We start from the raw sequence: 24,511 nt of genomic DNA, 5'->3' as shown, positions 1-24,511 counted from the left end.
ACACAAAACTATGCAATTTTATACAGGGCTGTGCGACGCTTTTCTGCTGATCGGTGAGTGATTGACAGGAAGTGGGTGTTTCTGGTGGTAACTCAGCATTTTCCAGGAGTGTGCTAAAAAAACGCAGGCATGCCAGACGAAAACACAGGAGTGGCCGGGGAAACGGGGGAGTGGCTGGCCGAACACAGGGCGTGCTTGTGACGTCAAACCAGGGGGTGTAGTATTGCTGACCGGCGGTCAGGAGACCGCCGGTCAGCTTACCGACGCCGGGATCCCGGCGGGGAGGGGCGAGTGCAGCAAGCCCCTTGCGGGCTCGCCACGCTGCGGGCTCGGTGGCGACCTGCGGTCGCCACGGGTTCTATTCCCACTCTATGGGTGTCGTGGACACCCACGAGTGAAAATAGTCCCTGCTGGTCGGCATGCCGACCATCGGGATAGTGACCCGTCGGGCTGGTGGAGGAGGTCATGTGACTGTCGGTCAGCTGACCGGCGGTCACATGAATACCACCCAAACCAGGAACCAGTCTGCAGTGAACGCAATCTAGGAGTAGGTCTGGAGCTACTCAGAAACTACAGGGAAATATTTAATAGCAGAACTACTAACCTTTCGTTAGCTATTCTGCTAAGATAAGATACACTCCCAGAGGGCGGCGGCCTAGCGTTTGCAAAGCTGCTAAAAGCAGCAAGCGAGCGAACAACTCGGAATGAGGGCCTTAGTGCATTGATGGGGAGCTCTAGAAGCTATTTCATGTTTTTAATGTATGCGTTGCCAGCTAACCAAGTTCTCATCAGGTCAACACAACAGCAGCCTTAAGGAAATTAGATTTTCTACACTGTTTATTAGGTTTATAATTCGACCATCACAAGAAAAAACAGAGCAAATCACAGCACAAGGAGTACAGGGACAAGAGAAGTCACAGGACCACACAAGTCACACCAGAAGGTGGTGTAGAATCACATCCTTGCTGCTTCAAGTTGTAGTGACTTTTCTCTGGCAGGGATATGTTTTATTCCTTGCACTCCATGACAATGAATGATGTGTGTTTATACCTTGGTCTTTTCACAGAGGGACTGCCTGAAGATTACACTGAACCTACTTCTCCTTAGTTTGGTCTTAATATTTCTTCCAACTAAAAAATCCTTGTCATACAGATTTGGTGCAACTCAGCAGGCAAAGGAAAACTGCTGCAGTTACCTAACCCAAGCACTTATGCCAGGGCTCACACACCGCTCTTTACTGTATTTCAACTGGTCCGTGACACCGTTAAGAGCTCTAATGACAAATACTGAGGACATCGTAAACATGACACAACTATCTAATGTAGAAGAGGGATGTGATGGAAGCCTGCATGAAGCACTACACTATTCAGAAATACTATCTGCCAGCAATATTCACAGACTGATGTGGTTATGTATTAAGGTGCAGCTATGCGAGAAGGGTATTAAAAAACCACATAGCAGCAAGGTGGCCGAAGAGATCCCTATAATTGTGGTCAGCTTTCCAATGCTAAATTTCTTTACAGAGCCTCCAGGCTGAATGGGGCCATGGAGCCAAAACGGCTGTAATGGTCGGGCGGAAGAAGCAAGAAAGGAAAGGAGTACGCTACATCCAACATAGCTTAAAGGAAATGGTCTCCCTTTTTTACTTGGGTTCTCTGTTACCCCATCAAAGTGTAGTGTGACGGGATAAGTTTAATAAAGGAAGTATCTCCCTCCTCTCTGAATATTGATGCATTAACAACGGGTTTCATAGATTCCACTGCGTCCAATGTAGCGCACCCATTTTATCACATCGTGGTCGCTGTAGTTCAACTTCGGTTCAAACACTTTCAGGTATCGAACTTTGAGACCGGACGGAGCAAATGGAACCTAGGAAGAATGCAAGCATTAATTATGTTTAAACACCCTCTCCAAGTACAACACAACCCCATACAAACGATCCCCACAAACAAACCAATGTGTCACTTACTGAATGCACCCAGGTGGTGGCTTCTACAAATCTAGCTACCCAAACCCTTTAGCTGTTTTGAGCCATCTACTGAGCAAGATGTAGATTGTGGCCTCCAAAAATAACTGTCAAGGCCCATACACACAGTGAGATTCGGGCTATGCCCGATTCTCACTATGCGATAGGGGCACAGTCAGTATCGCAAGCACATTAGGTGCTTGCAATTCTGACTATGTGCGATTTTGACTGTCAATTCTGACTCTCTCTTCTATAGAGATAGTCAAAATTTACTTGCCTGCACAGTCCATCTATTCTTGCGATGCCGACTGCGTGGGGCCGCGCATCAGCATCAAATCGGGATCGCAAGGTGACTTTCACCTTGCGATCTGCACTAACTTTTCTTACGATTTTAACTATATAGTCAAAATCGTAAGAAAAATAAGAATTTACTTACCGATAATTCTATTTCTCGTAGTCCGTAGTGGATGCTGGGGACTCCGTCAGGACCATGGGGAATAGCGGGCTCCGCAGGAGACAGGGCACATCTAAAAAAGCTTTTAGGTCACATGGTGTGTACTGGCTCCTCCCCCTATGACCCTCCTCCAAGCCTCAGTTAGGTACTGTGCCCGGACGAGCGTACACAATAAGGAAGGATCTTGAATCCCGGGTAAGACTCATACCAGCCACACCAATCACACCGTACCACTTGTGATCTGAACCCAGTTAACAGTATGATAACAAAACGAAGTAGCCTCTGAAAAGATGGCTCACAACAAGAATAACCCGATTTTGTAACAATAACTTTGTACAAGCATTGCAGACAATCCGCACTTGGGATGGGCGCCCAGCATCCACTACGGACTACGAGAAATAGAATTATCGGTAAGTAAATTCTTATTTTCTCTAACGTCCTAGTGGATGCTGGGGACTCCGTCAGGACCATGGGGATTATACCAAAGCTCCCAAACGGGCGGGAGAGTGCGGATGACTCTGCAGCACCGAATGAGAGAACTCCAGGTCCTCCTTAGCCAGAGTATCAAATTTGTAAAATTTTACAAACGTGTTCTCCCCTGACCACGTAGCTGCTCGGCAAAGTTGTAATGCCGAGACCCCTCGGGCAGCCGCCCAAGATGCGCCCACTTTCCTAGTGGAGTGGGCCTTTACAGATTTAGGCTGTGGCACGCCTGCCACAGAATGTGCAAGTTGGATTGTGCTACAGATCCAACGTGCAATCGTCTGTTTAGACGCAGGAGCACCCATATTGTTGGGTGCATACAATATAAACAGCAAGTCAGACTTTCTGACTCCAGCCGTCCTAAACTATATATATATATATATATATATATATATATATATATATATATATATATATATTTTTTTAGGGTCCTGACAACGTCTATTAACCTGGAGACCTCCAAGTCCCTAGAAGCCGCAGGCACCATAATAGGTTGTTTCAGGTGAAAAACCTGACACCCCCTTAGGAAGAAAACTGGAGACGAGTCCCAGTTCTGCCCTGTCCGAATGGAAATTTAAATATGGGCTTTTGTAAGACAAAGCCGCCCATTCTGACAATCGCCTGGCCGAGGCCAGGACCAACAGCATGGTCACTGTCCATGTGAGATATTGGTCAACAGCATGTTCACTTTCCATGTGATATATTTCAAATCCACAGATTTGAGCGGTTCAAACCAATATGATTTTAAGGAATCCCAACACTATGTTGAGATCCCACGGTGCCACTAGAGGCACAAAAAGGGGTGTATATGCAATACTCCCTTGACAATCTGGACTTCAGGAACTGAAGTCAATTCTTTTCGGAAGAAATTCTACAGGGCCGAAACTTAAAACCTTAAAGAACCCCAATTTTAGGCTCAAAACACTCCTGTTTTCAGGAAGTGTAGAATTCGACCTAGTTGAATTTTCTTCGTGGGGCCTTCCTGGCCTCACCCACGCAACATTTTCACCACATGTGGTGATGACGTTGTGCGGTCACCTCCTTCCTGGCTTTGACCAGGGTAGGTATGACCTCTTATGGAATGCCTTTTTCCTTCAGGATCCGGCATTCAACCGCCATGCCGTCAAACGCAGCCGCGGTAAGTCTTGGAATAGACATGGTACCTGCTGAAGCAAGTCCCTTCTTAGCTCCCCAGGCCCTTAGTCCTCTGTGAGCATCTCTTGAAGTTCCGGGTACCAAGTCCCTCTTGGCCAATCCGGAGTCACGAGTATAGTTCATACTCCTCTATGTCTTATAATTCTCAATACCTTGGTTATGAGAAGCAGAGGAGGGAACACATACACCGACTGTTACACCCACGGTGTTACTAGGACATCCACAGCTATCGCCTGAAGGTCTCATGACCTGGCGCAATACCTGTCCCGTTTTTTGTTCGGGCGGGACGCCATCATTTCCACCTTTGGTCTTTGCCAATGGCTCACAATCATGCGGAAAAACTTCCCTATGAAGTTCCCACTCTCCCAGGTGGAGGTCATGCCTGCTGAGGAAGTCTGCTTCCCAGTCGTCCACTCCCGGAGAGAACACTGCTGACAGTGCTATCACATGATTTTCCGCCTAGCGAAAAATCCTTGCAGTTTTTTCACTGCCCTCCAGCTTCTTGTGTCGCCGTTTCTGTTTACGTGGGCGACTGCCGTGATGTTATCCCACTGGATCAATACCGGCTGACCTTGAAGCAGAGGTCTTGCTAAGTTTAGAGCCTTATAATTTTGCTCTTAGCTCTATCTATGTGGAGAGAATTCTCCAGACTTGATCACACTTTCCTGGAAATTTTTTCCCTGTGTGACTGCTCCCCAGCCTCTCAGGCTGGCCTCCGTGGTCACCAGCATCCAATCCTGAATGCTGAATCTGTGGCCCTCTAGAAGATGAGCACTCTGTAATCACCACAGGAGAGACACCCTTGTCCTTGGATATAGGGTTATCCGCTGATGCATCTGAAGATGCGATCCGGACCATTTGTCCAGCAGATCCCACTGAAGAGTTCTTGCGTGAAATCTGCCGAATGGAATTGCTTCGTAATAAGCCACCATTTTTACCAGGACTCTTGTGCAATGATGCACTGACACTTTTCCTGGTTTTAGGAGGATCCCGATTAGCTCGGATAACTCCCTGGCTTTCTCCTCTGGGAGAAACACCTTTTTCTGGACTGTGTCCAGAATCATCCCTAGGAACAGTAGACGTGTCCTCGGAAAAGCTACGATTTTGGAATATTTAAAATCCACTCGTGCTGTCGTAGAACTATTAAAGATAGTGCTACTCCGACCTCCAACTGTTCTCTGGACCTTGCCCTTATCAGGAAAGCGTCCAAGTTTCTTTTAAGAAGAATCATCATTTCGGCCATTACCTTGGTAAAGACCCGGGGCGCCGTGGACAATCCAAACGGCAGCGTCTGAACTGATAGTGACAGTTCTGTACCACGAACCTGAAGTACCCTTGGTGAGAAGGGCAAATTTGGACATGTAGGTAAATGTCCCTGATATCCAGTGACACCATCTCGTCCCCTTCTTCCTGGTTCGCTATCACTGCTCTGAGTGACTCCATCTTGATTTGAACGCTTGTATGTAAGTGTTCAAATATTTCAGATCTCACCGAGCCGTTTGGCTTCAGTACTACAATATAGTGTGGAATAATACCCCCTCCCTTGTTGTAGGAGGGGTACTTTGATTATCACCTGCTGGGAATACAGCCTGTGAATTGTTTCCAATACTGCCTCCCTGTCGGAGGTAGACGTTGGTAAAACAGACTTCCGGAACTTGTGAGGAGGAGACGTCTCGAATTTCCAATGTACACCTGGGATACTACATGTAGGATCCAGGAGTCCCCTTGCGAGTGAGCCCACTGCGTGCTGAAACTCTTGAGATGACCCCCTACCGCACCTGAGTCCGCTTGTACTGCCCCAGCGTCATGCTGCGGACTTGGCAGAAGCTGTGAAGGGCTTCTGTTCCTGGGAATGGGCTGCTTGCTGCAGTCTTCTTCCCGTTCCTCTACCCCTGGGCAGATATGACTGGCCTTTGCCCGCCTGCCCGTATGGGGACGAAAGGACTGAGACTGAAAAGACTGTGTCCTTTTCTGCTGAGATGTGACTCGGGGAACAAAAGGTGGATTTTTCAGCTGTTGCCATGGCCACCAGGTCCGATGGACCGCCCCTTTATACGGCAATACTTCCATGTGCCGTCTGGAATCTGCCTCACCTGACCACTGTCGTGTCTTCGTCTGGCAGATATGGACATCACATTTACTCTTGATGCCAGAATGCAAATATCCCTCTGCGCATCACGCATATATAGAAATGCATCCTTAAAATGCTCTATAGACAATAAAATCTTGTCCCTGTCAAGGGTATCAAAATTTTCAGTCAGGAAATCCGACCAAGCCCCCTCAGCGCTGCACATCCAGTCTGAGGCGATTGCTGGTCGTAGTATAACACCAGTATGTGTGTATATACTTCTTAGGCTATTTTTCAGCTTCCTATCAGCTGGCTCCTTGAGGGCGGCCGTATCTGGAGACGGTAACGCCACTTGTTTTATAAGCGTGTGAGCGCCTTATCCACCCTAAGGTGTGTTTCCCAACTCGCCCTTACTTCTGGCGGGAAAGGGTATACCGCCCATAACTTTCTATCGGAGGAACCCCACGTATCATCACACACTTCATTTAATTTATCTGATTCAGGCAAAACTACAAGTAGTTTATTCACACCCTACAAAATACCCTTATTTGTGGTACTTGTAGTATCAGAAATATGTAACACCTCCTTCATTGCCCTTAACATGTAACGTGTGGCCCTAAAGGAAAATACGTTTGTTTCTTCACCGTCGACACTGGAGTCAGTGTCCGTGAGGTAAATGGGCGTTTTTACAAGCCCCTGACGGTGTCTGAGACGCCTGGACAGGTACTAATTTGTTTGCGGGTCGTCTCATGTCGTCAACCGGCTCGCAGCGTGTTGACATGATCACGTACTTCCACAAGTAAGCCATCCATTCCGGTGTCGACTCCCTAGAGAGTGACATCACCATTACAGGCAATTTGCTCCGCCTCCTCACCAACATTTTTCTCATACATGTCGACACACACGTACCGACATACAGCACCCACACAGGGAATGCTCTGATAGAGGACAGGACCCACTAGCCCTTTGGGGAGACAGAGGGAGAGTTTGCCAGCACACACCAAAATGCTATAATTATACAGGGACAACCTTTATAAAAGTGTTCCTCCCTTATAGCATTTAATATATATTTATATTGCCAAATCAGTGCCCCCCCTCTCTGTTTTAACCCTGTTTCTGTAGTGCAGTGCAGGGGAGAGCATGGGAGCCTTCCCCTCAGCCTTTCTGTGAGGGAAAATGGCGCTGTGTGCTGAGGAGAATAAGCTCCGCCCCCTTTTCGGCGGGTTTTTTCTCCCGGTTTTTAAGAACTGGCCTGGGTTAAAATACATACATATAGCCTTAATGGCTATATGTGATGTATTTATTTTGCCAATAAGGTACTTATATTGCTGCCCAGGGCGCCCCCAGCAGCGCCCTGCACCCTCCGTGACTAGGTCAGTGAGCCGTGTGACAACAATGGCGCACAGCTGCAGTGCTGTGCGCTACCTTCATGAAGACTGTGGAGTCTTCTGCCGCCTGTTTCCGGACCTTCGTTCTGCCGTCTTCTTCAGCGTCTGTAAGGGGGATCGGCGGCGCGGCTCCGGGACGAACCCCAGGCTGACCTGTGTTCCGACTCCCTCTGGAGCTCAGTGTCCAGTAGCCTAAGATCCCAATCCATCCTGCACGCAGGTGAGTTGGAGATCTCTCCCCTAAGTCCCTCGTTGCAGTGATCCTGTTGCCAGCAGGAATCACTGAATGAAACCTAAAAAAAAACTTTTCTAAACAGCTCTTTAAGAGAGCCACCTAGATTGCACCCTTCTCGGACGGGCACAAAAACCTAACTGAGGCTTGGAGGAGGGTCATAGGGGGATGAGCCAGTACACACCATGTGACCTAAAAGCTTTTTTAGATGTGCCCTGTCTCCTGCGGAGCCCGCTATTCCCCATGGTCCTGACGGAGTCCCCAGCATCCACTAGGACGTTAGAGAAATCTCACCGTGTGTACACACCATTACAGTCAATAATCCTTACAAGCTATTTTCAGTTTGGCAGTAAAGATTTGAACTATAAGTGACTGAGGGGTCTATTCATGAAGCAGTGAAAAGTGTGGAGATGTTACTTCAATGCTGATTGGTTGCCATGGGTAACTTCTCCACACGTTTCACTGCTTCATGAATAGACCCCTTAATGAGTACACTCTGGGCGGTATTCAATTCTTTTCACCCTATTTCACAACAGTTCTCGCTCTGCTGACAGGCGTGGTATTAGCATTTCAGCTTACTATCACCGGGGAAGCGAGGCACTTTAACCCTTTACGCAGCTAAACCCGATTAATATGGGCGAAATAACAGGGTTTCACTTTAGAAAGGAGATTGGGCGTGATACATCATTTGAATAGTTCCCAAAATGTAAACCAGATTTAATATGAATGGACTTTCCAACTAAAGCTACAAAATTGTACATAAAACTTCCTTTACCACAGCTTATTCCACAGCTCAACTCCCCTGGGCATAGACTTTACAATTATCTGCCCGTGATTTAACCAATTTGTATAAACGACAGGTTTTGTCCATTTTCCAGTGTTTGGTAGCAAATGGTCGATTGTAAGTTGCTCTCATCCATTATCAGGTTTTCATACCAACCACAGATTATCTGACAGATAATTGCATAGTGTATGCCCAGCTTTAGTGGTGTCTATGGCCATTCCATGAACACCATAGGACTTTTGGGACATTGTGCTATGCTATACTAACCTCAAAGTTCATGGAAATAGGAGGGCGGGCCCATTTCTTCTTGTCATTGGTAGGCAAGAGTTCAATCTCGGCACTGATTTGAGATTCCTTCATTCCAGCCATGCGTTTTATCCTATTAACAATATAAGAAAAGCAGGACAAGATATGTATTACATTAACATTTTACTTTAAACCCTGAAAAGCAAAAAACTTCACATCTTTTGCTCTACGTAGTGTGTAATCATTTGTGGCAATTAGCACAATAGAGAAAACTGAAACCAGACTCAAAATGTATACATAAGTGTAGGGCACAAACTTCTTAGAAGTACAACTGCCCCAGTTGTGACGGCATCATACAATCACAACTTTAACAAAGTCAGTACTCTACGTCTTAAATGTAACAATTTAGCTATTCAAGTAAGCAAAGTTCGTGATCCAGTCACCAATATATATATTTTTACACATACACACAATACTATTAACAAATTATTTTAGAAAGCATTCTTACTTTGCAGGATTTTTTTCCACATCTGCCTAAAACTTTTGCACAGTACTGGGATTATATATCTATCTTTGCACATACACTTCTATAAGTCTATACAAGAGCTTTGGAACAGTGGAAAGTGCTCCATATTAAAGTTTTAATTTCAGTAACTAACCTCATGGACTCAAGCATTATGAACCAGCATGCTACACAATGCGCAACAAAAGACAAAGCCGTTCACTCACTTCCAGACAATGGCGTTTTCACTAGCCTTGTACTTTGCTTTTCCCTTCATACAAATGACCTGCACTCCGCTTGTGTTAAGTGGAGTAGGGATTCGAACCTGAATTGAAAACAATGTAGTCAGGTGTTGAACAAAATTAAAGGGTATGCATGTCTGCATTGTAAGCTACTTTACATAAAACTAGGGGAATAACTGAATATAAAGAAAGATGCAGCCACAGAAGAATACTCGGCAAAATAACTGCAGGGTAATTTAAAGTAAAAGCTAGCCCACAGAAATCTAAACACAAGCAGAAAGGTAGATGTTTACAGTCTGATTACTGTAAGCTCTAATACTTCTATAAAGAAACTGACAGAACCTTCTCCAACAGTACTCCAATCTCAAAATCCCTCACCTCAATTTTTTGAGCCAGCAGGGAAGGTTTAAAGTTGGATTTTATGACCACTTTAACCTCCAGCTTTGTACGCCCCACCTCACGCACAAGGGGGATGACACGGAACGGAAGGATTATGTCCTTTGTTGTTCTGTACCTAGAAGATAAAAAAAAGAATAACAGCCGCCTCATTACACCAGACAGATCAAGTCAATGCACTTATTTTATGGAAATGTTGAGAAACAAAAAAACAAACCAAACCAAAACACCATACTAGGTATGAACAGAATCCTGCCTTAATATAAAATTATATGCATCTTGTACAGAGAAGTTGCTGAAATTTTGTGCGCCAAAAATGGAGGCTAAAGTACACCTCTTAACATGTTAATCATATATGAAAAATTATGCTCAAGGAATACTTTAATAAACTTAAACGACATGTTCAATAGACTTTGTGCAAAACAAAAAGGATGAGCCAACAGAGAGCAAAAGACACTTAAAAATCCTACCTCATCAGCTCAAACTCTCCATCTGGAGGAATAAAACTGATGCTGCGCTCAGAATCAAACTTGCTGAGTCGGACACACTGATGGAATGTGCAGTCATCAATAGCAATCGATTGCTTTCCCCTGGAAAAAACAAAAATGTTATGACCCAATGGACAGACTTAAGAACTAGCTATCTAACGCATCCCATAAAGCCAAATTTCCAGGTCTGACTATGCATGAAGCACACAGAGGTAAACCAGTAAACAATCCCCCCAAACCTCAGATAAAAAGTTTTATCAAAGATCTCTCAAACCACGCACCATTTGGATAGTTTGAACCTGATTAAGAATCACAAGTTCTCAGTTTTATGTTGGACATTTTTATTTTTAAAAGCAGGAAAAAGATTTTTGAGACAGCCGATTTGGAACTTAAGCATCTGGCTCTCATTAGGACTTTAATACCAGCTTTTTATTACACTTACGTTTTGCCTGTTTCATCTGCAGTTCCCTTGCCTTGTTTCTCAATTACAATTTTGTCATTCATGCCAAACTTGCATTCTGGCATGCCGCTCAGGTAGCTCTTCATAACTACACGGCCAGACACATGAGCACTAAGCACCTGTCCTGAGAATGAGAGAGACAAGACAGTAAGTCAGGAACACACAACCGTCTGTTTCATGCTTCTGTTCACAACTACCTACAACATGAATCATTTAAACTGCTAATATTTTTTTTCCAAAAACTGCTCAGAAATGGGTCAATTTTTTATTTGTATTATTGAATCATGTTTGAAATAAATATTCTTAACCTATCACGATCTTATATAAGAAAGAAAAAAAAAAGAAAAAAAGGGGGTGGGCAGACATTTTGCCCTTGGCTTCTTCCACATTTCCCCAGTGATCAGATGCATGGCAGGCACTGGGGTACAAAGAACACTGATGTAGGGGAGCAAAGCGGTCTCCTCTTGAGATTGACTGCTGCTGGAAGATTACCTTCCCACAGCCGCCCAGTTAGTTTGTGCAACTGGTCACATCCGATGCGACTACGTCAGGAAAGCCCAGCATGGTGTGGTCACATCCGACACAAACACAACAGGCAAATGCACCTAGTAGTATTTCTTATCTTCACACCTTGCCCTGTACTCACCTTGGGGGGACATCAGCAAGTTAACACTCTCCAATACATCCAGGAACAGCTCATTGCGACGATACTTGATCCCTTCACGCCTCCAGCCAATCTGTCCTGTGACCTGGCTAGTGATCTGAGACTGCTCCTCCTTCGTCTAAGAGGAACAGAATAATCGAAGGTAAAAACAGGGAATGTTTAAGTACTAAACTGCTAAAGGGACAAAATATATTTGAACCCCAGACAGAGTAATGTTTCCCACGCAGAAATGCATACAATAATGGAAAATGCTGCATGTTTTCCTATCTTAAAATAACTTCATTCTAGATGGGGTGGGCTCAAACGTGAGAAGATTAATTGGTGGATTCTGCCTTTATAGTACAGTTTAGTAGACAAGTAGATCATTTACAGTCTACTGTGGAATATAGCCTCTTCCATTGAGTCACTTGTGCAAGAGTGCATGTAAGCACACCTAAATGGGTAGCATGCATCAACAGAGCTTAGAAATTATTTTGTAAAATCTAAAAAACAAACACCCCACTTGCAAAGTCCATACTATGGGATCAAATCAATTAGGGGCAATGTTCTCGCCCACCCACGAGTAAGTGCAGCTATATCCCACACTTACTGTACCGCTGGACTCACTGCTTTTTATTTGCATTCCCACAGAGCTGTGTGCAAAAATCAGTGCCACTGCGATTCTATACGCCACGGCAACTCAACCCTTTCACCCCTATGTGAATTGACCCCTATAAGTTAATACAATTGTTTTATTTAGCACAAGCATATTCCTTTGCACCAGTCTTGGTTGCTTACAGAAAATAAGATTTTACTTACCGGTAAATCTATTTCTCGTAGTCCGTAGTGGATGCTGGGGACTCCGTAAGGACCATGGGGAATAGACGGGCTCCGCAGGAGACAGGGAACTTTAAGAAAGAATTTGGATACTGGTGTGCTCTGGCTCCTCCCTCTATGTCCCTCCTCCAGACCTCAGTTAGAGAAACTGTGCCCGGAAGAGCTGACAGTACAAGGAAAGGATTTTGGAATCCAGGGCAAGACTCATACCAGTCACACCAATCACACCGTATAACTTGTGATAAACTTACCTAGTTAACAGTATGAACAACAACGGAGCATCAGATCAACCCTGATGCAACCAAACATAACCCTTATTTAAGCAATAACTATATACAAGTATTGCAGAAGAAGTCCACACTTGGGACGGGCACCCAGCATCCACTACGGACTACGAGAAATACATTTACCGGTATGTAAAATCTTATTTTCTCTAACGTCCTAGTGGATGCTGGGGACTCCGTAAGGACCATGGGGATTATACAAAGCTCCCAAACGGGCAGGAGAGTGCGGATGACTCTGCAGCACCGAATGAGCAAACACAAGGTCCTCCTCAGCCAGGGTATCAAACTTATAAAACTTTGCAAAAGTGTTTGAACCTGACCAAGTAGCTGCTCGGCAAAGCTGTAATGCAGAGACCCCTCGGGCAGCCGCCCAAGAAGAGCCCACCTTCCTTGTGGAGTGGGCTTTTACAGATTTCGGAAGCGGCAATCCAGCCGCAGAATGAGCCTGCTGAATCGTGTTACAGATCCAGCGAGCAATAGTTTGCTTTGAAGCAGGAGCACCCAGCTTGTTGGATGCATACAGGATAAACAGCGACTCAGTTTTCTTGACTCTAGCCGTTCTGGCTACATAAACCTTCAAAGCCCTGACCACATCAAGCAACTCGGAATCCTCCAAGTCACGAGTAGCCACAGGCACCACAATAGGTTGGTTCATATGAAAAGATGACACCACTTTTGGCAGAAATTGTGGACGGGTCCGCAATTCTGCCCTGTCCATATGGAAAACCAGATAGGGGCTTTTATGTGACAAAGCCGCTAATTCTGACACACGCCTAGCTGAAGCCAAGGCTAATAGCATGACCACCTTCCACGTGAGAAATTTTAACTCCACGGTTTTGAGTGGCTCAAACCAGTGTGACTTAAGGAAACTCAACACCACGTTAAGATCCCAAGGTGCCACTGGAGGCACAAAAGGGGGCTGAATATGCAGCCCTCCCTTTACAACGTCTGAACTGCAGGAAGAGAAGCCAGTTCTTTTTGAAAGAAAATGGATAGGACCGAAATCTATACCTTAATGGAACCCAATTTCAGGCCCAAAGTCACTCCCGACTGTAGGAAGTGAAGGAAACGGCCCAGCTGGAATTCCTCCGTAGGGGCATTCCTGGCCTCACACCAAGCAACATATTTTCGCCATATACGGTGATAATGTTGAGCCGTCACATCCTTCCTAGCCTCTATCAGCGTAGGAATGACCTCATACGGAATGCCTTTTTCTGCTAGGATCCGGCGTTCAACCGCCATGCCGTCAAACGCAGCCGCGGTAAGTCTTGGAAAAGACAGGGCCCCTGTTGCACAAGTCCTGTCTTAGAGGCAGAGGCCACGGGTCCTCTGTGAGCATTTCTTGCAGATCTGGATACCAAGTCCTTCTTGCCCAATCCGAAAATAGGATTTTGGTACTTACCAGGTAAATCCTTTTCTTTGAATCCATAGGGGGCACTGGAGTACTCTTGGGATATGGACGGGCTTCCGCAGGAAACAGCACTGAATATTCAAATTAGTAACACTCCACCCCTCCATATCCCTGAGCACTTACTCAGTGTTTTTTACTGAGCCGAACAGGAATTAAGAGAGGTTAATAATGGAGTATTACATATAACATAACTGACAATAACGAAGTTAACACATAACGTTACTGACAACTAACAGTTGACACCCTAACCAGCACTTGTAACTTGAACCAGCCGGTGAAAGTGTGTTACCATAAGATCCTCAGAACTAACCACAAGTAGGTAAAACTGCTCTGGGTGGGCGTCCAGTGCCCCCTATGGATTCAAAGAAAAGGATTTACCTGGTAAGTACCAAAATCCTATTTTCTTTATCATCCACTAGGGGTCACTGGAGTACTCTTGGGACGTACCAAAGCTTCCCCCGTGGGCGGGAGAGCTGTTTGGCACTTGTAAAACTAGGCGGCCAAAGCTAGATGCTGATGCCGCAAAAGTATCAAACTTGTAAAAGCGCACAAACGTGTGCACGGAAGACCATGTAGCCGCCCGGCAAAGCTGCGTCGCAGAAGCCCCACGACCAGCTGCCCATGAAGTTCCCACAGAACGTGTGGAATGAGCGGTTACTGACGTAGGCGGTTGTAACCTAGCATGAAGGTAAGCCTGGCGTATGGTCAGTTTTATCCATCTGGATAAAGTTTGTTTAGATGCTGGCCAACCCATCTTGGCAGCATCATAGAGAACAAATAACGTATCCGTCTTACGAACTGAAGACGTTCGGGATACATAAACGCGTAATGCGCGAACCACATCCAGAGTTCCAGAATGTGCTGTCAACACAGGAACTACTATTGGTTGATTGATGTGAAAAGATGACACTACCTTTGGTAAGAAGGCGGGATTCGTCCGAAGTTCCGCTCTGTCATCATGAAACACCAAATACGGTGGCTTGCATGACAAGGCACCCAAATCCGAAACACGCCTTGCGGAAGCTAAGGCTAAGAGAAAAATTGTTTTCCAAGTGAGAAACTTTATATCCACTTGTTGTAAGGGTTCAAAATATGAAGACTGTAAGAACTCCAAAACCAGATTCAAGTCCCATGGCGCTGTAGGTGGTATGAATGGAGGCTGTACCCTGAGTACACCTTGGAGAAAAGTGCGTATAGACGGCAATAGAGCCAATCGTCTTTGAAAGTAAATTGACAAAGCAGATACCTGCACCTTTAGTGTAGATAAACGCAATCCTCCATCTAAGCCTGTTTGTAGAAACAACAAAAGGCGGCATAACTTGAAAGCTGATGTCGGAAATTTCCGAGCTTCACACCAACCTATATAGGCACGCCATATTCTGTAATAATGAGCTGCCGTAACCGGCTTTCTAGCTCGTAACATGGTTGGTATAACTGAATCTGGAATGCCCTCTCTTCTTAAGAGGGCGGTCTCAACAGCCACCCCGTCAAACGCAGCCGCGCTAAATCAGGGTAAAGAAACGGACCCTGTTGTAACAGGTCTGGACGTATCGGGAGCGGCCACGGATCGTCTGCGAGTAATCCTCGAAGATCCGAGAACCAAGCTCTCCGAGGCCAATGAGGCGCCACTAGTATGACTGTGAGCGACTCTCTTTTGATCCGTTTTAGCACCAGAGGGAGCAGCGGAAACGGTGGAAACAGATACACAAGACTGTACGGCCACGCGACAGTGAGAGCATCCACCGCGACTGCCTTTGGATCTCTTGTTCTGGACACATACTGGGGCGTTTGATGATTGTGTCGAGATGCCATCAGGTCCACCTGAGGATAACCCCATCGCTGAACCAACATGTGAAACACTTCTGGATTTAATGACCATTCGCCTGGGTGAAAATCCCGACGACTGAGATAATCCGCTTCCCAGTTGTCCACTCCCGGAATGAACACGGCCGACAATATCACCTGGTGGCATTCCGCCCAATTGAGGATTCAAGCTACTTCCCGCATTGCCATGCGGCTTCTCGTTCCTCCTTGTTTGTTGATGTATGCGACCGCCGTCGCATTGTCTGACTGCACTTGGACAGGCTGAGAGCGAATCATGTGCACTGCTTGTCGTAGCGCATTGTAAATTGCGCGGAGTTCTAGAACATTTATAGACCGCAATTTCTCGTGATCCGCCCAGAGACCCTGGAGCTGACAATTTTGAATTACCGCTCCCCAACCTCTGAGACTGGCGTCCGTAGTTAGAATTATCCAATTGCAAACTCCGAACCGTCTTCCTGCGGTTAAATTGTGTTCCTTGAGCCACCATAGCAGAGAAACTCTTGCTATTGGTGACAACCTCACTCTGTGGTGAATCTGCAGATGCGAGCCCGACCACTGGGCAAGCACGTTCAGCTGAAATGGACGAGAGTGAAATCTTCCGAACTGAAGCGCCTCGAAAGCTGCCACCATTGTGCCTAACAGGCGAATGCACAAGTGTACCGACACTGTGCGTGGTTTGAGTACTAATTGTACTAGATGGCGTAGCATTTGTACTTTTTGTTGTGGTAGGTAAATCCTTTGATTGACCGTATCGAGAATCATACCTAGGAACTGAAGGCGTTGAGACGGAATCAGATGTGATTTCTTGAAATTTACAATCCAACCGTGGTGAACCAGTACATTGTAAGTTAGCAGCGCATGTTGGGTAAGTATCTGTGGAGACGGAGCTTTGATGAGCAGATCGTCTAAATACGGAACTATTGTCACTCCCAGGGATCTGAGGTGCGCTATCATCACAGACATTACTTTGGTGAATACCCGAGGCGCTGATGACAGGCCAAACGGCAGAGCCTGAAACTGGTAATGGTTCTGGCGTATTGCAAATCGTAAGAATTTCTGATGAGGCTGCCAAATTGGAATGTGTAAGTACGCATTCCTTGGTCTCTAACCCCGCAATCACCGACCGTAGAGACTCCATTTTGAATCTGTAGTAAGTTACGTACTGATTGAGGCCCTTTAAGTTCAATATTGGTCTGACTGAGCCATCCGGCTTCGGGACCACAAATAGACTTGAATAATAACCCTGACCCTGTTGGTGTACAGGGACCGGAATCAACACTGCCGAATCCAGTAAGGACTGAATGGCAATTTGCAAAACTGTCCTCTTGTCGTCCGACAGAGGCAAGCCTGTCTTGAAAAACCGCAGAGGCGGCAGACAGTCGAACTCTATTTTGTAACCTTTTAACACTAAATTGCGAATCCAGCCCTCCGCGGATGTGTGGAACCACGCCCCATGGAACGTCTGAAGGCGTGCTCCCACAGTTGGAGAACCGAGATGGGCTGGTAGGCCGTCATGCCACTGGCTTGTCGGTAACCTTAGCGTCTTGGCGAGTTGTGTTGGTTTGATGGAAACCACGTCCTCGACCACGTCTAGCAGGCGTGGCTGATCCTCTGCCACGTCCTCGAAAGGGCTGAGATCTAAAGGATTTGAACGAAGGTCCAGCGTACCTTCTTCTTGGCGCAGGTGGAGGCACTGGTAAGAACACAGACTTACCTCCCGTAGCCTCCTTAATCCATGCGTCCAATTCTGGACCAAACAACTTCTTGCCATCGTAAGGCAACGCCTCTATACTTCGTTTGACCTCTGCCTCCGCTTGATAAGTACGCAGGTAGAGTGCTCTTCGTGCCGTAACTAGCGAAGATGAAATACGAGAAGTGAGCTGACAGACGTCAGTAGACGCTGTACAGAGATACTCTACAGCCTCAATCATTTGATTTACCTGAATTATCAGGTTTTCGTCATGTAAAGCAGATTTGAGTTCTGTAAGCCATATTATGAGCGCCTTAGTGACCCAAATGCCAACCAATCCAGGTCTTAGCATCACACCTGCTGCTACATACATGGATTTTAGCATAGTTTCTATCTTACGATCTGAAGGATCTTTAAGCGTAGTAGCTGATGGCACTGGTATGGTTAATTTCTTGGTAAGCTTTGACACTGAAGAATCAACTATTGGTGGATTCTCCCATGTACACGTTACCGAGTCTGGAAACGGATAACTAGACTTAAATCTGCGAGGTATAGAAAACCGTTTATCTGGATTCTGTCTTGTTTCTACTAACATCTGATTTAGAGAATCCGACACAGGAAAACTTACTGGCGTCTTCCGTCGTTTAGTAAATACGACCTGATCATTGGTGAGAGGCTGCTCAGCTTCAGGAAACCTTAGCGACTGCCGTACCGCTCTGATGAGATCATCAATGCCGGAACTGTTAACATCCTCGCCATCTGACTCCACTTCGCCCTCCTCCCCCTCATCGTGTTCCGTGAGGTCTGGGATGGAATCGTCAGAATGCAACATAGCAGACACTGGAAAATCATAAGACATATGAAAATTATCCCGTTTGCCCAAAATGGATTTGGACCGTACGCAAGGCTGAGACGCCTCCGGTAGTTCTGGCGGTCTCACCCTAGACTCAGATCTTAACGTTTCTCGCTCCAGACGAGCAGCGGTCATTTCTGTCTGAAATTTCTCCAGTACATTTACTAACATACCCCACGGAGGGTCCGGTGAGGAAATTGGTTGCAAAACCGGAGCAGAAATGGTATTCTGAACGGAATCCACAAAACATACGTTACATGTGGTAGATGCATCCGGTAACACACTGCCACATACTTTGCAAATATGCTTTTTAGTTTTTGCTGGTGCCTTACTCATGGCGACAGACAATACAATACACAAAAAACAGACACCTGCACGACTCAGTAAAATAGCAATAAGGTGGCTCTGTATATATATCTGGCCCAGTGCAATACACGTGGCCAGTACTAAGAAATTTGATCCCAAATTCCCACTAACACCCCTGCGCCTTCCGGTGGTGTAGAGATGTAAGGCAGGAACGTTCTGGAATCACAGCAGGAAAACACAGGAAGCATGTTAAAAATGTCTGCCCTGCTAACTTATACATATAATCACCGTGCTGGTACAACTTTCACTGATTATACTGTAACAATCTCCTCTGCTGCTGCAGTATTTCTCTGCGACATTATTGTCCCCCCTGTAATGGCTGCCTGCTCTTTTAGCTTATTACAGCGGCAGCGCAGCGTGTGGGCCCCCAGCGGGTATCGTAGAGCGCTATGTGCCTCGTGTGTCCCAGCGGTGGCCTCGTGTATAATAGCGGCGTCAGCTAATCAAGGTAGCGCTGCGGCGGGCGGCGGCCTGTAAGAATCGATCAGCGGTGCCTGCACGGAGGTCTGTGGCCGAACGTGCGGGCGCCTGAGCGGGGAGAGCCGCGGTGCCCGCACGGAGGTCTGTGGCCGACCGTGCGGGCGCCTGAACGGGGAGAGCCGCGGTGCCTGCACGGAGGTCTGTGGCCGACCGTGCGGGCGCCTGAGCGGGGAGAACCGCGGTCGAACGTGCGGGCGCCTGAGCGGGGAGAGCCGCGGTACCTGCCGGAGGCTGAGAGGGGTGAGCCGCGTAACAATCCCTCTGCCGTCACCAAGCACTATGTCCCCACACGTCGGGGCGGCAGCGGGAGCTGACCGCCCCGTTTCACATACCTTACTCCCGCAGACGTGCGGAGGCTCCGACAGGGCTTTTCAGTAAGCGCCGGCTAGCCAGTGCAGGAGGATGTGAGGGCTGTGAGGGAGCTCTTTCAGAGAGGCCCGACACGCCCGTGCTGCTATCAGCAGCTGCACGATCCCTGACCCTGCCTTTTGGAAGGGGGAAAGGGATGTGTACAAATAGTAGAAAAAATAAAAATAAAAGTTTCTTCAACAAAACCGTGACTTCAGGTATTAAGCTGCTACCACGTTCAGCACAGAAAAAACACTGAGTAAGTGCTCAGGGATATGGAGGGGTGGAGTGTTACTAATTTGAATATTCAGTGCTGTTTCCTGCGGAAGCCCGTCCATATCCCAAGAGTACTCCAGTGACCCCTAGTGGATGATAAAGAAACAAAGAGTATTGTTCTCACTCCTCTTTTCCTTATGATTCTCAGCACCTTGGGTATGAGAGGAAGAGGAGGAAATACATAGACCGACGGGAACACCCACGGTGTCACCAGTGCGTCCACAGCTATCGCCTGAGGGTCTCTTGACCTGGCGCAATATCTCTGCAGCTTTTTGTTGAGGCGGGATGCCATCATGTCCACCTGTGGCAGTTCCCACCGACTTGCAATCTGCATGAAGACTTCTTGATGAAGTCCCCACTCTCCCGGGTGGAGGTCGTGCCTGCTGAGGAAGTCTGCTTCCCAGTTGTCCACGCCCGGAATGAACACTGCTGACAGTGCGCTTACGTGATTCTCCGCCCAGCGAAGAATTCTGGTGGCTTCTACCATTGCCACCCTGCTCCTTGTGCCGCCTTGGCGGTTTACATGAGCCACTGCGGTGATATTGTCTGACTGAATCAGAACCGGTTGGTCGCGAAGCAGGGTCTCCGCTTGACTTAGGGCGTTGTACATGGCCCTTAGTTCCAGGATTGGAAATTTCTTCCCTGTGTGACTGCCCCCCACCCTAGGAGGCTTGCATCCGTGGTCACCAGGACCCAGTCCTGAATGCCGAATCTGCGACCTTTGAGAAGGTGAGCACTCTGCAGCCACCACAGGAGAGACACCCTGGCCCTGGGGGATAGGGTGATTAACAGATGCATCTGAAGATGTGATCCGGACCACTTGTCCAGTAAGTCCCATTGGAAGGTCCTCGCATGGAACCTGCCGAAGGGAATGGCCTCGTATGATGCCACCCTCCTTCCCAGGACTCGAGTGCAGTGATGCACTGACACCTGTTTTGGTTTTAATAGATTCCTGACCAGTGTCACGAGCTCCTGAGCTCTCTCTATCGAGAGATAAACCCTTTTCTGGTCTGTGTCTAGGATCATGCCTAGGAGAGGCAGATGAGCTGTAGGAACAAACTGCGACTTTGGAATATATAGAATCCAGCCGTGTTGCCGTTACACTTCCAGAGAAAGTGATACGCTGTTCAGCAACTGCTCTCTTGATCTCGCTTTTATGAGATCATCCAAGTACGTGATAATATTGACACCTTGCTTCCGCAGGAGCACCATCATTTCCGCCATTACCTTGGTGAATATTCTCAAGGCCGTGGAGAGACCAAACGGCAACGTCTGAAATTGGTAATGACAATCCCGTACCGCAATTCTGAGGTACGCCTGATGAGGTGGATAAATGGGGACATGAAGGTATGCATCCTCTATGTCCAGAGTCACCATAAAATCTCCCCCTTTCAGGCTTGCAATGACCGCTCTTAGCGATTCCATCTTGAACTTGAATATTTTCAGGTATATGTTCAGGGATTTTAAATTCAATATGGGTCTGACCGTACCGTATGGTTTCGGGACTACAACATGGTCGAATAATAACCCCCTCCTTGTTGAAGGAGGGGAACCTTGACCACCACCTGTTGAAGATACAATTTGTGAATTGCAGTTAACACTGTTTCCCTCTCGTGGGGGGAAGCCGGCAGGGCCGTCGGTGAGGGGGCATCTTCTCAAAGTCCAGCTTGTATCCCTGAGACACAATATCTATTGCCCAGGGATCTAACAGGGAGTGAACCCACTTGTGGCTGAACTTACGAAGGCGTGCCCCCACCGGGCCTAGCTCCGCCTGTGGAGCCCCAGCGATATGCGGTGGATTTTTGTAGAGGCTGGGGAGGACTTCTGTTCCTGGGAACTAGCTGTGTTGTGCAGCTTCTTTCCTCTACCCCCGCCTCTGGCAAGAAAGGATGCACCTCGGACTTTGTCTCTTTATTCGAAAGGCTGCATTTGATAATGTCGTGCTTTCCTAGGCTGTGCAGGAATATAAGGCAAAATTTCAGAATTACCAGCTATAGCTGTGGAGACCAGGTCCGAGAACCCTTCTCCACACAATCCTCAGCCTTCCATATGCCTCTTAAGTCGGCATCATCTGTCCATTGCATATTCTACAGGACACGTCAAGCAGAAATCGACATAGCTTTGACTCTAGGACCCAGTATACTCATGTCTCTTTGGGCATGTTGTATATATACATATCTCTTAAGACAGCATCTTTAATATAATATATATATATATATATATATATATATATATATATATATATATATATATATATATATATATACACACACACACATACACACACACACACACATACATATATATACACATATATATATATATATGCATACTAGGGTCTCAATCTCTGCTGATAAGGTATCTGTCCACGCTGCCACAGCGCTATAAACCCATGCCGACACAATCGCTGGTCTGAGTAGTGTACCAGAATGTGCACGCTATCTGCAGGATCCCTGAGAATAGCTGTTACGTCAGGGCTACCTTTTGGGCAAACGTGACACCCTAGGGGAAGATTCCCATCATATCCTGGCCCTAGTGGGGAAAGGATACTGCCTGAGAATTCTTTGTGGGAAACTGCAGTCTCTTGTCTGGAGATTCCCGCTCTTTTTCATCATGAGAGGAGGGAAATTTACCTCAGCTTTCTTCACCTTAAACATGTGTACCCTTGTGTCAGGGACAGATGAGTCATCAGTGATATGCAAATCATCTTTTATTACAATAATCATATATTGAATACTTTTCTGCCATTTTGGCTGTAACTTTGCATTATCGTAGTCGACACTGGAGTCAAACTCCGTGTCGATATCAGTGTCTATTATTTTGGATAGTGAGCATTGAGAGACTCTAAAGGTCTCTGCGACATAGGGACAAACATGGGTAGATTTCCTGTCTGTTCTCTAATCCTTTGTGCAATAAATTTACCTTAGCACTTAATTACACATATCCAAACAGGTGTCGGCGTTGTCGACGGAGACAACCTCTCACACACATATTTGCTCCATCTCCTCCTTAGGGGAGCCTTTTACCTCGGACATGTCGACACACACGTACCGACACACCACACACTCAGGGAATGCTCATCTGAAGACAATTCCCCCATAAGGCCCTTTGGAGAGACCGAGAGTATGCCAGCACACACCCCAGCGCTATTAACCCAGGAAGAACACAGTAACTTAATGTTAACCCAGTAGCTGCTGTTTATATTGATTTTTGCGCCTAATTATGTGCCCCCCCTCTCTTTTTACCCTCTTCTACCGTGCAACTGCAGGGGAGAGACTGGGGAGCTTCCTCTCAGCGGTGCTGTGGAGAAAAAACATGGTGCTGGTGAGTGCTGAGGAAGAAGCCCCGCCCCCTCGACGGCGGGCTTCTGTCCCGCTTTCATGTACAATTTTGGCGGGGGCTCATACATATATACAGTGCCCAACTGTATATTATGCAAACTTTTGCCAAGGAGGTCTCTAATTGCTGCCCAGGGCGCCCCCCCCTGCGCCCTGCACCCTTACAGTGACCGGAGTATGTGGGTGTAGTGTGGGAGCAATGGCGCACAGCTGCTGTGCGCTACCTCATATGAAGACTGGAGTCTTGTGCCGCCGAAGTCTTCTTGCTTCTTTCGCCCGGCTTCTGTCTTCCGGCTCTGCGAGGGGGACGGTGGCGCGGCTCCGGGATCGGACGACAAAGGGTGAGATCCTGCGTACGATCCCTCTGGAGCTAATGGTGTCCAGTAGCCTAAGAAGCAGGACCTATCTTCAGAGAGTAGGGCTGCTTCTCTCCCCTCAGTCCCACGATGCAGGGAGTCTGTTGCCAGCAGAGCTCCCTGAAAATAAAAAACCTAACAAAATACTTTCTTATAGCAAGCTCAGGAGAGCTCTCTAAGTAGCACCCAGCTCGTCCGGGCACAGATTCAAACTGAGGTCTGGAGGAGGGACATAGAGGGAGGGGCCAGAGCACACCAGTATCCAAATTCTTTCTTAAAGTGCCCTGTCTCCTGCGGAGCCTGTCTATTCCCCATGGTCCTTACGGAGTCCCCAGCATCCACTAGGACGTTAGAGAAACAACGGTAACCGCAAGCTTTGGAATCATATTAGGAAGCATAGCATTTTCTACACTTAACTTACCACCCAAGTACGAATGCTTATGCAGAATTCAGCAGAATTAGGAGACTGTACAACCAGTCATAACACAATCCTATATGTACACCATTCATGTCTATGTAGCAGAGGGATAACAGTGGACCACCCCACCAGGTATGCATCAACAGTCCTCATATCATTCACTCCTACCTGGTGCTACATGTCCAGCCACACGAAGCAGAGGAGAAGCAACACGGGAGGCACACGTGGGAAGAACAGGCAAGTGGGTCAGGAAACACAGGAGTAAAAAACAAGAGAAGTCCAGTTAGAGTCAAGGGCTGCAGCTGGAGTTAGGTGAAGGCCGATAGTAACCCCTTAAAAGCCACGACACCAGTACATCTCTAGTGGCCAGATATTTATAGTCTCATTAATCACTTGTTACACTGCCCTATATTTCATGACCAAAGTTTCAAGGTATGTTTAAAAGGTGTCTCATTTATTAATTAGCTCTGGTTGCTTAACTCAGTCACATTCCTACCTGGCCAATGGCAATCCAAACTACGTT

The 24,511-nt window shown here is 46.9% G+C and overlaps 1 protein-coding gene across 1 annotated transcript in view; it reads right to left on the bottom strand.

The window, feature by feature from the left end:
• Positions 1–819: 819 nt before the first annotated feature.
• Positions 820–24,511, bottom strand: part of AP2M1 (adaptor related protein complex 2 subunit mu 1) — a 179,576-nt gene continuing 155,884 nt past the window's right edge. The window contains exons 5-11 of the mRNA XM_063916588.1: positions 11,511–11,646; positions 10,847–10,988; positions 10,387–10,506; positions 9,899–10,034; positions 9,506–9,603; positions 8,798–8,909; positions 820–1,869 (exon numbers count right to left, since the gene is read on the bottom strand). Coding sequence (XP_063772658.1) covers positions 1,735–1,869; positions 8,798–8,909; positions 9,506–9,603; positions 9,899–10,034; positions 10,387–10,506; positions 10,847–10,988; positions 11,511–11,646 — 879 coding nt within the window. The 3' untranslated portion in view covers positions 820–1,734. The remainder of the gene's footprint in view (positions 1,870–8,797; positions 8,910–9,505; positions 9,604–9,898; positions 10,035–10,386; positions 10,507–10,846; positions 10,989–11,510; positions 11,647–24,511) is intronic.

Source organism: Pseudophryne corroboree, chromosome 4 (genome assembly GCF_028390025.1).
Source record: "Pseudophryne corroboree isolate aPseCor3 chromosome 4, aPseCor3.hap2, whole genome shotgun sequence".
NCBI classification, from domain to species: Eukaryota; Metazoa; Chordata; class Amphibia; order Anura; family Myobatrachidae; genus Pseudophryne; species Pseudophryne corroboree.
The sequence above is the reverse complement of the archived record's forward strand: the minus strand, read 5'-3'. Positions and strand labels throughout refer to the sequence as shown.